The sequence below is a fragment of the Nycticebus coucang genome, chromosome 12 (assembly GCF_027406575.1).
Source record: "Nycticebus coucang isolate mNycCou1 chromosome 12, mNycCou1.pri, whole genome shotgun sequence".
NCBI lineage: Eukaryota > Metazoa > Chordata > Mammalia > Primates > Lorisidae > Nycticebus > Nycticebus coucang.
Window position 1 is genome coordinate 24,551,597 of NC_069791.1, and position 15,004 is coordinate 24,566,600.

Genomic DNA, 15,004 nt, shown 5'->3' on the forward strand with positions numbered 1-15,004 from the left:
GATGATGATATGACTTGAATAAACTGGGGGTGCCAAAAATGTATATACATTTTAAGAGACATTACCTATGTACTACTTTTTGATGTTAAAGTGAATTATGGTAACAATGGGTAGTATGATGTTTGCTCAAAAGATAGCAATCAAATGAGTGCTAGTGTCACCATGTAACAGGCAGGACCGTGAAAGAAAATGGCAGAGGCACAGTTGTCCTTCAAGTAGCGCAAGACCATTTTGAAGTGGTATTTGAATTTCCAGAATGTTGTGGAAGTACAACCATGGAGGCGTGACATCCAACAGAACCTCCAACACACCTGACGATGGTAAGCCCGAGACGCCCAGTGCAGTGTGTGATGTGCACCAGGGGAGAGCCAGGAGACGGCACAACGTCGCTCACGTGGTCCTTCTCCATCATCGGAAGTGCCTGGATGCTGTTCGTGACCACTGTGAGCCCCTCTTGTCATTGCAAAAATCAAAAGGGACTTACAGTCATTTTTATTATCTGTATATACTGAGTATTAAAATTTTAATGTATTTTTTCCTTCCTTAAAATGTATATATATTTTTGGCACCTTCTGTGTACTACATTTTTAACAAATATGAAAGCTAATAATTCTGAAGGAGGAGCATATGCAAAAATTTCAGTTGAGTTCTAAGGAGTGACTAATTGTTTATTTTGGAGTAAAAATAATGCAATTGGGTCTACCAAAAGAGTGTTGATCCCTCTAAGAAAATGGAAGAGTCCCTCATGCAGTTCTAGTTTTCAAATTCTTCCATCTGTGCTTCTCACACAAGTGCAAAGAGAAACTTGGCCAAGGATAAATGTTAGATCAGAAGGCAATAGAATCTGTTTGCTTTACTATTAATTATTCACATAGTACACATGAATAAAGAACCATAGAAGAAGGTCTTTTTTCTTAAACATAATATAAATAAAAAGCTTAGCAACTTTACCAGAAAAGACATTACATTTAACCTAAAACTGTATGTCATTCAGCATAAATATATAAAGCCCTCCACATGACAATGCTCAAATTAGTTAATGTCCCTAGAAAAACAAAAAGATCTAGCATCAGTTTTGTTTCTTTCCTAAATGATGTACAGGACAAAGTTTTCTCTTTTCAAGAAAAAATAAATTCAACTGTCTTATTGCTCCTCTTTTCATATAGCTATTATCTAGATTCCCTTTACTGAAATTCAAGCAAACACTGTATTGTAATGATAACAAAATTACATAAATGCTACAATTACACAAATTTTGGTTCAGAATTTTAAGCAGGTTTACAAATAATGTATATGCTATGACATTTTAAAATTGTAAACTTTATGAATACATACACATTCCAATCAAGTATGGAGAATTTCTGACTACAAAGTTATAATCATGAGCCTAAGGATAGGCACCCCAATTATTTCAGTGGAGATTTCCTGAATACATGGACGTGATCTAAAGAATTTTAACAGCATTCCTATCATTTAGGTGAAATGAATCTGACATTTTACTTGGGCTCAAAATAATACTCATTTACCAAATGCATAGTATGATCAAAAATGTCTTAAGTCAGGAATGAAAGAAAGCAAACTAAATGCCTACTAGAGAATTACGTTTTTCTCCCTCATCGTGTTAGAAAGGTGAGATCTATGCTTATGTAATTTATTCCTTTTAATGCTATGTAGTATTCAATTGTTGGCTATACTATATTATAAATAGCATTTTTTTCATAGAAACTTATATAATTTCCATTTCTCAATAAAGTGAATACTGAATAATGCTAAAAAAAAAAAAGAAAGGTCTTTCTTTTACCTACCGTCTTGGGCTGAATTAATGACAGCTGTAAGGCTGTACGGTCCATCCCCTTTGTTGTTGAAGGCCTTAACTTTGACTTGAAAAGCGGTTGAAGGGCTCATGGTTTCATCTTTATGGACATATCTGCCAGTGTCTGGATTAGTAACAGTAACTTTTTTCCATTCTTCTCCATCAAATGGCTTAAATGCCACGATGTAACCAAAATTGTTGCCGTAGTGGTATTCTCTTGACAAAGGCTAAATGGAAATTAAATATTCAATAGGTTTTAGTGATACAGTTAACACAGGGGGAAATCCCTATGCAAATAATAATACACATGGAAACGCGCTCTTAGTAAAAACACATTTGGGTCATAAGTTAGTGCTCATTGCAAATGCCAGAGCACAAAACGCAATGACGGTATTTACCCAGGAACAACCTCGCTATTTTTTGGACACCCAGGAAACTCCCACCCTGGGCCTTTTCACTTTAAGTTCCTTCTGCCCAGGATATTCTCCTAGATGCCATATGACACACTCTCTCACTTTCTTGAGGGAAAAATGGCCTACTCAATGTCAATGATGTTTTCTCTGGTCATAGAATCTGCCATCTCAAGGTTCTTTCCCCAATATTCCATCTCTCACCTTCCTGTTACCTTTTTTCCCTTGAACACTATCATGATCTCGCACTGTATTTTACTACTTATCTACTTTATTATTTCTCCCATCTACTGGAAGGTAAGTTTTATGAAGGCAGAGATTTATTTCTTTTCATTTTGTTTTCTTCTTTATTCCTAACACCTAGACTAGGGCCTCCAGTATTTAGTGGATGAGTAAATAAATTTCTTTAGAATCAAAAGGCAAGGGTAAGAGAGTTATAGGAGACTTTAGAATATCTGCGTTATAATAAAAAGAAAACGAGTCACAGGAATAAAGGAGACAGTGACAAGGAAGAAGGGGCAACACTGTACTCATTTATAGGAGCTGGCTTTGGGCCCCTAACTCCAATGCTGAAGAAAGGGCTTAGTTGGCATTATTTTCTCAGGGTTTCTTATTACTACACATGCCAATTGCCCAATAAAGACATCTCTGTCAAACCTTACAATGCATTATTTATAAATACTGACCTTAAGCTAGTTCTACCCTGTCATTTGGTCTTCGTTAGCCAGTAAGGTAAATGTGCAAATTTACCTGTGTATATTTACTTTTGTCTACAGAAAATCAAAGACAAATTGTCTCCAGGCAAAAACCCTGAACTCAACATAACACCATTGTTTGGATATACTCTTGTTAAACAGGAAGATATAGAGATGTATAAAGGTCAAATGGTAGAAGCTGTGCTCGGTTATAGAGCATAGGTATGTGATTTTATTACAATCTAACATTTCTAGAGTTAACTTAAACATATTTCTTATTTATAGTTCTCTACTTAGTTTTTGGAATTTAGAGTATAACAGAATCAGCTACAGAGCTTTCAAAAATAATGATTTTCATGCTCCATTCCCAGAATTTGATTTTTGAATTTTTGGAGAAAGATTTCTAATTCTTAATTTTGGATAAGGCTCAACTTATTTGGAAGCAGAAGGTTGAAAAGTTTATAAAAATCAAGCCATATGGGAAAGGGAAAGAGTAAAATGTTCTGATTTTTATAATATTTATAATTCTTGAACATTTCATTGACATTAAAACTTAGAAATAAATAATTTGAGATTTGAATTAGCAAAAAAAAGTAGATTTTCCCAAATCTTGATAAAAAATGTGATTTGAATGCCAAATATGACTACAGAGGATATGGTAATGTTAAGTTTTGCTACATATTCACTTATACATATCAATCAATTTGATCCATGCAAAGAGTAAAACCTGCCATTTTTTCTGCAGTCCTTAAAATTCTTTGGAGTCTAGGTTATGTTCTTTGACTGTCTGCAGCAATTAAACACTAAGAATAACAATGAATGAATGAATCTACATAAACACATTGCCTGGATACATGCCAGATGCCTAATTTAAACAAGTCTGTTCTATCACAACCTTCCCCACACCTTTCCAATATCTCTTCTATTTCAAAACTCCAGGTAAGATGTATTGTTTTTCAGAGATTGATCCATACTTTCTGATCTAGAAATTCCCTTTGGGTCATGAAAATTTAATACAATGCTCTGGATACCTCAGTCACATATTCCTTAGACTTCTAACACTGTGCTATAGTGACATACTATACTAGTGATCAAAGTAAGCAAGGATGTAGCCTCCAATTTAAAAATGAGTTTTGATACAAGTTTGCAAATTGAATCTTTGGAATTTACAATATCCAGAGAATATGTTCTAAATTACACTTGGGTTACAAGGATACAATGAACTCAAATATCTCTAAAATCAGATAGTTGAATGTCTAATTGGCTAATAGGCCCCTTAACATGCAGAATTCATTTTTGCAAAGGAACTGCACAGTAAGCCATAGTACACCAGATAAAATCTGGCTTTAGGAAAAAAAAATAGTAATTCATTCTTGCTTATGCATTGGGTGATCTCTTTTATCTCAATTTATTTCAGGAATCAAATGGGTTTGAAATAAGGCATAGATAAAACACCCTATAACATGTGCAACTTAATACTTACTGCCCATGTTATGGTCAGCTCTCTGTTGCTTCCACCCCCACCTCCTACATCTGAAGGAGCCACATTCGGTGCTGAAACAAATGAACAATCAAATATACAAAACAACAAGGACAACAGAGTCTATGTTATTTCTTTCCTGCTGTTTGAGTTATTATGTGCTGCAGAAATGATGATTTTGTTCTTTTATGAGGAAAAACATGCTACATACATGATCTACTCAATTATCATAACAATGGCTTACAGTGGTTGTAATAATCTGTTTTCTTGTCGAGATAAAAAAATGATATGGTGCCATAGGAAGTGTGTTGTTTTCTTCAGCTAGGGATTCAGCTTGGGATAGGGAAGCAAATTTGCCTCCCTCATCATCATCATCATCTTCTTTTTTTTTTCCTGCTCTGTGTCTTTTCATTTAGTATGATTTTGGAAGATTAGACAGACTCTATTGGGAAAATATGTTAACACTCTTAAAACATCAAAACTGAACGAACCCCATGAACCTCTAACAACTTACTGTTTTGTTTTATGCTTCATTTCTACAAATAAATGTTAAGACACTGTGCATTTCGTATAGTACTGAATAATGTTTCTCCACATATCTGGGAATACTAGAAATCTAACATTGCCTCTTCTGCGCTCCCTTCCAAAGCCTCAGCCTCTACGGGAACTTGGCCTCATTAGCGACTTTTCTCTCCTCTTGCTTCATCCTTCAGTCTGGGACTCTCTGATGGAGACACTCTACGCTCTGTGGTCTCTCTGTTTTTAAAAGCATTCCTGTTACACTGCTTTCCTCTTGACCCTCAAGCCATCACACCCTTTCCTGTTACTACATTACATGGAAGAACTGATGTATGACTATTTTTTTTTGTACTTCACTCCATAATCATTTTTTAAGAACCCACAATCTATTTCCACTTCCTCATATTACTGAAATCACTCCTTCAAAAATCACAAAACTGTTTTTAACTGCCAAGTCCAATAGCTTCTCCAAGTTATTCACTCTTCTTAAAACCCGTTCATGGTAAGCGGGGTAGTGGATGTGCATGCTTAGCACCTAACTGGGCCTTGTAAACATGAATACTATATTGTTTGTTCCTGTACTCAAGGTTCCACCCAGCTACCCAGCCATGTAGCTGAACCTTGAGTTTCTACAGAGGACATATACTTTTTCACACAAATGCCTTGGCTCAATCTGAACCACCATGTCCAGATATGTTAGCATTTCCTTTACTCCTCCCTCCACCCACCGCAATCCTCAGAGTGCTACATTTCATGAGTTGCAGACCCCACCCAATCATTATGATTCAAAGATGCACACTACAAAAATTTCTCCCAAATGCTAGATAGGTAAATTTTTTGATGAAGTAAGTACACAAATTACACAGAATAAATAAAACTATGTTTTTCCTTATGTCTATAATACATGATGATTCCCTTTCCTCACAAAGAAATTAACATCAAATTTGAGAAATTTCATTTTACTGTTTAACTGTCACCATTGTAAGTATTTGAAAATTAAACTGGGTGCTGAAATGTTAAAAATAAATTATTTGTTGTACTTTAGAGAGAATACATATTGAGGGCTGGAATCTTTTTTTTTTTTTTTATTGTTGGGGATTCATTGAGGATACAATAAGCCAGGTTACACTGATTGCAATTGTTAGGTAAAGTCCCTCTTGCAATCATGTCTTGCCCCCATAAAGTGTGACACACACCAAGGCCCCACCCCCCTCCCTCCATCCCTCTTTCTGCTTCCCCCCCCCATAACCTTAATTGTCATTAACTGTCCTCATATCAAAATTGAGTACATAGGATTCATGCTTCTCCATACTTGTGATGCTTTACTAAGAATAATAACTTCTAGAAACTCTTTTCACTCTATAACTCATATTCTGAAGTTTCAACTGTACATGCCATAGAAAAACAAAAAGCATGTTGTCCTATTATTGAAGAATATATCAAATTTGGCATGCTTAACTCAGTCCAAGTATAGTAGTCACAGGCAAATAATTTCAAAAATAACTGTAAAATAATTTATTACGCTGCAATTTATTGACTCCAAAGTTGCCTCCTTAGGACAAACATTATTTGCCAAAGCATTGGACTGTCACACTTTTCATTATAATCAATCAGTATGAACCATTTTATTTAGCATAGAGCCAAAAATGGAGGCTGTTTATATGAAATTGAATTTTTTTTCCGTTTTATCATGTTTATTTTAGGCACTTTTTAACCCTCTTCAAATAAGTAATTTACGAATGCTTTGCTCTTCAAAGATCCCCCATGGAGCTCATGATGCTGTAAAGACATAATAAAAGCAAAGAATAAAGTGCTTTTATATCTTCCTTGGATTAACTATCGACTTAATTTTTTTCCATTTAACTTTGAGTGTTCAGTTGTAGCCTTTGCAGGTTGGGAAAGTTGTTTCGCAGGTGAAACTGAACACAGAACCTCCATGTCTCACATGAATCTGAGAACAGAGCAGTCTGGTGCCCTGTTTGTGTTCAGTCCTGTTGAAATAGGAGAACTTGGCCAAAGAGTGATGTGATTTGTTTCAGGGAAGTAAATCTCCTCAAGCACAAGAGAGGTTATTAGCTTAAAGCTCTAGAGCATTTAACAGAGAACAAACTAGACATTTGCTAAACAATAAATCACTTAAAAGAATTTAAACCAATATTTAGGAAAAAAATATTGAATGATTCATCATGAACATACAATATTTGTAATTTTACTGTGAAAGGTTAAAACAGGAAGGTGTTTTAACTTGTCCCTTTGCCTTAATAGAGATTCTCTTGTGATACTTAAAAAAGTACTTTGTATTTCAGCCATAAATCTAAAACAATTTTAAAAAGAAAATCAACCTAATGCCATGACTATTCTTTCCTCAGAAAAGGAACCGAGGTTGCCAATTTTCCTTTGAGATTTGAATGCTTACGTAATTTGCATACAAGTGCCTCCTTGAGCTGCGATTTTTCATTTAACAACTTGACAAATTGGCTTGTGATAAATCCTAAATGATAAAAATCATGGCAATATGAAGATAGGCCCTTGATTCAAAATATTGGACTATTTGAGCCACTTAATTTCACACTAAGAGATCCTACACTTGATTTGATGTAACAAACGTTCATTTTCAGAGTGAAATTGCAGAAAAATGCCAAGTGGTATTGGTATTTTTTTTGGTGGTCTAACCAAACCTATTTCAGTTAAAACACTTTTACATACCTATCTGAATACAGACGTCTTTAAAACTCTCACTGAGTTTGATTTTCTGTGATCTTGTAATTAATACATTATGAACTAATTCTTACCTGCAGCCAGTTTTTTTGAAGTAAAAAATGTGCTTGAGAGAAGGCCTTGACCACTCCTTCTCCCTCATCATTCTGTATTAACTTTCAATTGCCAGAAAAATCATCTTACCATCTTTTTTCTCCCTTTTCTTTTTCTTTTACAAATAATTTTGAGTGCCAACTATTGACACTGTGTCAATACAAATAAAGTCTGATTCCTGTCCTGAGAATGCTCCTTTTCTAGTGATAAAAATTGAATATATACTAGTTTAAATTCCATGTACTATTCTTGGTTCAAAATAGTTTGCTGAATGAATGAATGATCTCAGCTTAACATTTGATGTGTCTAGAACTTAGAAATAATTTTTACATACCTTACTTAATTGGATACTTAGATCAATATTTTGAAGTAAATGGAGTAATAACTTCATCCCCCACTTAATAGAAAAGGCAAATGAAACCCAAAGAAGTTAACCTACCCAGCTTACCCTGCTCACATTTAGAGAAGTTTCCAACTTTAATTCAGGTTTGCTGATGGCTTAAAAATCCATACTCTTTCTTTCTTTTAAAATAGATTTGTCTATTTGTCTATCTAATTATTCATCATAGCCACTAACTTTTATGATTTCCCAACTATAAAGCATGTTCTTAGCACTATTCCTCTCCTTTATAAAATATATGTTAAAAAAAGAACAACTTCATTAGACATTAAGGCTTACACATAATAAAAAGTATTATTTCTGTTTTTTAAATTTTATACATAATAAAAAAGTATTATTTCTGCTTTTAAAATTTTTCCTCTTTTCCTCTTTAGACTAGCTGGATCTGGCAAAGTAAATACCAAAGTTGTTAAAACAAACCTGAAAGCATCATTTTAGATATTGACTCACCAACTGCACCTGCTGAGCCATTAGCTACGGGGGTACATCAACAAGGGCTCATTACTTCAAAGGATGCTCTTATTATCTCCTTCTTACAGTCAAAATTAAATGGGCTAAAATTAATTACAGACACATCTTCTAATTCTTCATTTGGGAGCCTGCATTTTATAATGCACTTGTCTCAATCCAAAGAATACACCCAACTGTGCACTGAGATCTTAACATCAAGTAATTGTACAGATAAGGGCGTGTGTGGCACTGGATAATGTCATGTCTTTCAATCAGCATAATGAGGCAGAGGACCAAGCTTTCCATCAAATGGAAATCAGCCTTTATCCCACATAACATATGCTGGCATCTTATAGAGTTTGTTATAACGGTACATGACAAGACAAACATCCCCCATTTAGAAACTATTTTTATTGTCTTATAAGGATGAAAAATGTAAATTACCAATTTTATGTAAATTACCAATTTTATGGAAAAGAAAAATAATAATCAAAGAGAAATTCTGTTGATTTTATTATACACATGAAATGATGAAGATAATTAAAAATATATGAAATTATATAATCTTATTTCAACATGTACAATGTTTATAATAAAGGAAATACGTTATCAAATGAGGGGACCAGTTATAAAGGAGACAAGATAAGATTCTGTCTCGAAAGAAAAAATTAAAGTAGACAAGAGACCACATTTTCCTAAAAGCACATTATATTTTAAAGGAACTATTATAGCATAATAAATAAATTCAATTGGGCAAATATCATGTATCACAGTGTCAACTACTTTCCTTATTAGTTTTTAATTATGAAAACAATCCCTTGAAAAAGAGAATTCCCATTTAGAGATGAAACAGTGAGGCTAAGAGAAGTTTAGTAATATATCCCAAGTCACACAGCTTTCTTTTTTTCTTTTTTTTTTAGATTGAAGCTTCACATAACAAATTGAGTGCTTCCACTAGATAAGCTCTGGTTAAAAAAGACCCCATGCTTACTTTTTCTTTTTTTTTAAAGGAGAATACTGGCATCTGACCAAAGAATCAGGAGTCTGGAACTGTAGTTCCACACATGGTCTCTGGAAAGTGATCTAGGGAAGAAGTCTCTTAATATTAGAAAGACCTGCATTCAAATCCCAGGTCTGCCTTACATTAGATGAGTGCAATCGTACCTTCCTGATCTGTTTCAGAAAGACATTGGGAATCAAGTGAAGGGATGCAAATGAGGGCAAAGTATCCATCTGACAGCGTAGAGCAAGTGTGTAGGCTGCGGCAGCCCCAAGAGTCGATTAGGGAAAGATCCTGAAATAGTTTCTGATGATAGATTAATAAATGTGTTAGAGGTTTTAAGATTCAATTTTTATTTTTGTTTGCAATTGAATGCAATGAACCATCTCATCATATCAGTAGAGGGTTGTATTTTATACTGTGAATAGACTGATTGTTTCAGATGAATGTTTGCTTGTTTTGGCTCTGATGGCCTTTAAAGGAAGTTATTTTTTGTAAGCACACTAAACAGGGAATTAATTCCTTAACAAAATACAATCTGAGCAAACATAATCTAAGAAGTAGATACTGAAGGTAATTCTAACAAGAAGTTGGTTCAAAGTAACAAGTTTGCCAACATTTTAGGTTTGATATCACTTTGAAACAATTATTTTCCAATGTTTAAGGATATGAAGACATTGAGGTTGAAAATTCTTCAGGGTTACATATAAACTATTTGTAGTGAGCACCTCATCTTCTAGAAACGATATTAAATATAAATAATATTCAGAAATTCAGATGTGAAAGTTAGACCGAATCTCTCTGAAACATTGAGTTTTTTGTTGTCACCCTCAACAATGTATTTAATTTTATACTTTCTACTTTGAGGTAAAAAAAAAAAAAAAGACCTAAGATATAAGACAGATCTTTTGGAAATTATGCCTAGTTAATGAATCTATGTATTATAAAATAATCATTTTCTCAGATACATAATAAACATATTGTTTGTAACAGAATTCCAAAGAAGAGAAGAGGTCTTACATCTGTTAATGTCAAAAGCAGCATCCTCCCTTCCCAAGCACATTTTTTACTTCAAAAAAACTGGCTGCAGGTAAGAATTAGTTCATAATGTATTAATTACAAGATCGCAGAAAATTAATCAAACTCAGTGAGATTTTTAAAGACATCTGTATTCAGATGGGTATGTTTTAACTGAAATAGGTTTGCTTAGACCAACCAGTACCACCAAAAAATACCAATACCACTTGGTATTTTTCTGCAATTTCACTCTGAAAATGAATGTTTGTTATATCAAATCAAGTGTAGGATCTCTCAGTGTGAAATTATGTAGCTAAAACCACCAGTAGGCTCATGCCCCAGTTACTTTTTTTTTTTTTTCTTTTTTAAGAAAGGGGAATTGTGGCTATGACGCCACGGCGACAGCTTGAGGTTCTATCTCAAAAAAAAGGAAGAAAGGGGAATTGTGTTCAATCTATTATACAAAATCGTCTGCTACAAACACAGAAGTGCTAGAAAATAAACAGAAATACCAAAACAACGATCCTGGCTATGCGGTATCTGTGCTCTGGAAAGCTTCAACTTGGATTACCCACACATCTTAATGAGATTTCTATGAGGTAGAGAAAAGAGAACACTTATGTTCACTTTGTCACTGGATATACCAAACTCCCAGATTGAATGCTTAGGTCATATCTAATTTCATATTTTAGCGTGAAATCTAGCTTTAATTAGGACTCTAATAAAAGTTCATGTGAACAGATGTGTTTTTTGGAGTTCTACTTGAAAAGCTACCTTAAGAGCGACAGCTCAAAGGGTAAGAAGAGGTGTGAGGCAGATACGCATAGAATTCTGAATCTGGCAAGTAGTTACATTACCGTAGGTGAACTCTTTAGTGTTTCTGAGTCTACTACCCATCCATGAACATGGACATGGTACCACCTACACCAATATATAATGATGAGGATTAAATGAAATGTATGTGAAAATACTCGGCACAAACTAAATATTTTAGTGGTTATTTTCTACTTTTATTTCAGAATCATCATTTTTATCTGACAAATTTCATAAAGTTACAGGAAACCTCAAGAGATGATTTACTGATGGCTGTCCCTGTGAATTGCTTAGATTTAAAAACTAAAGACAGTGGAATTTATGATTCTATGTAGAAGTTTGGGCAAAGAACTTTGGTAGCCAGAAATGGAAAGAAGGGCTGTCAAGAAATCACATTTTAATCAACATCAGTTTATCTGTTTAAAATCTTCCCCTTTCCATAAAACACTGAAGTTTACCAAGGAAAGTTAAATTATATGAATTCAGAGAGCTTACAACACATTTTCTTTCCGACAGGGACTAATAAAAGATGAGCTATTATTAGAATCAGAACAATTTTGCCTTAGTAAGACAGGGGAAAGAAAAGAGAGATTGAGTATTTTTTGCACAAAAGGCAATTTAAATGGAGTTGGTATTTAGCATAAATAACCATCCACTTAGCCATTCAGTTATAAATGTCTTTGAGAGACATGTAAAATTATGAACTTTCTAAATCCCCTGTTTAATCAAGATCTGTCTGGTTAAGATTCAGAATTTACATTAAAGTTTATATTCTAAATACCAACTTCATTTAAATGGTCTCTAGTGGAATATGCAGTGGTTTCTATTTATCTCTACCTCTACATTAACTATGTAAAAATATCCTTACAACTTCATATTTTATCTTTTGATTTTTGGTTGTTTTGACGTAGAATACACACATGAAATATACATACACATTTTTGAAATGAATCACTTACCTCAGAGAACTATTTCCAAATACATCCAACCATATTTTAAAGTGGCACTGTATTTACAAATCTTTTTAAAATTTACAAAATTTCTCCTACTTACCAGCACCATCTGTTCTAATCTTGTTTGACGGTACACTGGGCTCTCCTATACCCAATGTATTGGTTGCTACCACACGAAATTCATATTCCATCCATGGGATTAAATCCACTGCTCTTGCAGCCTCCATATTTCCTTCAATAATGGGGGGATCTAATGAACATAAACATTAGATTATTAAATAGAGATTCTTGGGTAACTAACTTGTCACTTTTTTTTTTTTTTTTTTGAGGCAGTCTCAAGCTGTTGCCCTGGGTAGACTGCCATGGCATCACAGCTCACAGCAACCTCAAACTCTTGGGCTTAAGTGATTCTCTTGCCTCAGCCCCCCAAGTACCTGGGACTACAGGCACTGCCACAATGCCTGGCAATTTTTTGGTTGTAGTTGTCATTGTTGTTTGGCAGGCCCAGGCTGGATTTGAACCCAACAGCTCCAGTGTATGTAGCCGGCACCCTAGCCACTGAGATATAGGTGCCGAGCCTAACTTGTTACTTTTATAACTCCTCATTTTGATTTTACTATTTTGGAGAGAAAGGTACATATTGAGTTGAAATAACAACAACAACTAGGAAGGAGAAAAATGTTAAATTCAAGGGATTAAGAGGACAGATTAATAAATGATAAACTAGAAAGTTTTGTAAGTGTGAGGTGGGGGGACTGAAATCTTGCACTTCTGTCAAGCTCCCAGTTCATGCTCCTGCTGACAGTCCATGGACTACACCTTGAATAGCAAGTAGTTATACCCTGCAGGTAGAATCTACAATGATTTCTTGAAGCCAGCATAAAACTAGGGCAGTAAAATTGTACAGATTGCTACTGTTATAGCCTATAGGTAACAAATTACTTATTACTAGAGTAAAAAATATAATCTTTGTATCCTTTTCACCTGGTTTTATAGAACTACACTCAAATATTTGAATCAGTGATAATAAGTGTTAAAAAAATCATCACGAATTATTAAGTCATCTTCAGAAATCATGCTATTAGATACTAATGGGAAATTATAAATAATGTGAAGAATGGAATCTAGCTTATTTATTTGAGATCTGATAAAATATACAACCAAGGCAGGTTTGTACATCATTTTAATCTCTCTTCCAATATTTCCATATGTGTTTTTAGTAATTCAGCTACACATACATATGTGTGTTATTACCTGAACCTTTAGGCTTGTTTATCTTATGTTTTAGGGAACTTTTACTGGGCAATGAAGACCGGGAATATGTAATTTTTTAAGATGATCTTTTCATCACTACAATAAATGCTAAGCATCCCACTGTCCACTTTCTACTTTGGGACAAATTCCTGTGTGACTGAGACTGTCCCATGTTTCACTCTGTCATAATTTTAATTCTTTTGGATATTAGTTTTATCATCTATTATCTTATTTTGTTTTACATTTGTTCTATTGATTTGACATATATTTCCTTCCTTCCTTTTTTTTTTTTTTTTGACAGTGTCTTGCTCTGTCACCTGAGCTAGAGGACCATGGCCTCAGCCTAGCTCACAGCAACCTCAAACTCTTGGATTCAAGTGATCCTCTTGCCTCAGCCCTGGAACAGCTGAACTATAGGCACTGACCACCACACCTGCCTAACTTTTCTATTTTGGGTAGAGACTAGGCTGTGCTCTTGCTCATGCTGGCTTCAAACTCCTAAGCTTAAGCCATCCTCCTGCCTCTGGCTGCCAGAGCACTAGGATCATAGGTGGGAGCCACCATACCTGGCTTATTTTTGACTTTCTGATTGAAAGTTTGGTTTCGCTTTCTGTTTTGATTCTACCTCTTTAATCCCACTTGTACCACTCCCTCATAACCAAATCAGAGTCTGTTTTAGTTCATTTACATGGGGGCTTATCTTTAAGTAATTGAAAGAGGTTAAGTGAAGCTTTGATCTGTGAAGAGCTCCTCCTGGAGCAAAGGGAAAATAGCTGAATGTTGTGACATTGAGTAGAGCGGCCCCTTCTCCCCACTGGGTACTTTTCAATTATCTTGAGCCCCCTACAGAGAAGAGGCTATAGTGGGTTAAAACCCCTAAAGTTATGTGCATGTCCAAATCAAGAATCTATGAATGTCACCTTATTTGAACAAAAATGGTTGGCAGACCCTTTAAACAGTTTAAGGCTGCAAATTAGTTTAGGGATAAGACCATCCTGAATTACCGGGGTGGGTTCCACATCCAGAGATAAATCCCCCTTTTTAAGAGACACGGCCGAGATATACACATAAGCAAGCAAAGCAGTGAGACAGCAGGGGCAGATGTGGATGTGACACAATTACAGCAAGGAACATTTGGACCCAGGGGGCTGGGAGAGGCCACGGTGGAGCAGCTGGAGAGGGTGCGGCCCGCCCACCACCTTAGTTTGGTCTTACAACCTCCTGGACCACGAAAGGGCAAATTTCTGTTGTTTCAAGCTATCAAGTTTATGGTATTTTGTTATGGTTGTGCTAGAAAATTAATGCAAAGGCTTAGAGGTAGAAACTCACAGAATGACTTATGAGTTTGTGATTTTGAGTTTAGGGCCGTCAAGGAAAAAAGAGCATTAG

At 34.9% G+C, this 15,004-nt stretch overlaps 1 protein-coding gene across 3 annotated transcripts in view; it reads right to left on the minus strand.

The window, feature by feature from the left end:
• CNTN1 (contactin 1) overlaps nucleotides 1-15,004 on the minus strand; it is a 388,261-nt gene that overhangs the window by 67,056 nt on the left and 306,201 nt on the right. For all 3 annotated transcript variants that reach the window (XM_053556863.1, XM_053556866.1, XM_053556864.1), the window contains exons 17-19: nucleotides 12,462-12,611; nucleotides 4,402-4,472; nucleotides 1,806-2,040 (exon numbers count right to left, since the gene is read on the minus strand). In XM_053556863.1, the coding sequence (XP_053412838.1) occupies nucleotides 1,806-2,040; nucleotides 4,402-4,472; nucleotides 12,462-12,611 (456 nt within the window). The remainder of the gene's footprint in view (nucleotides 1-1,805; nucleotides 2,041-4,401; nucleotides 4,473-12,461; nucleotides 12,612-15,004) is intronic.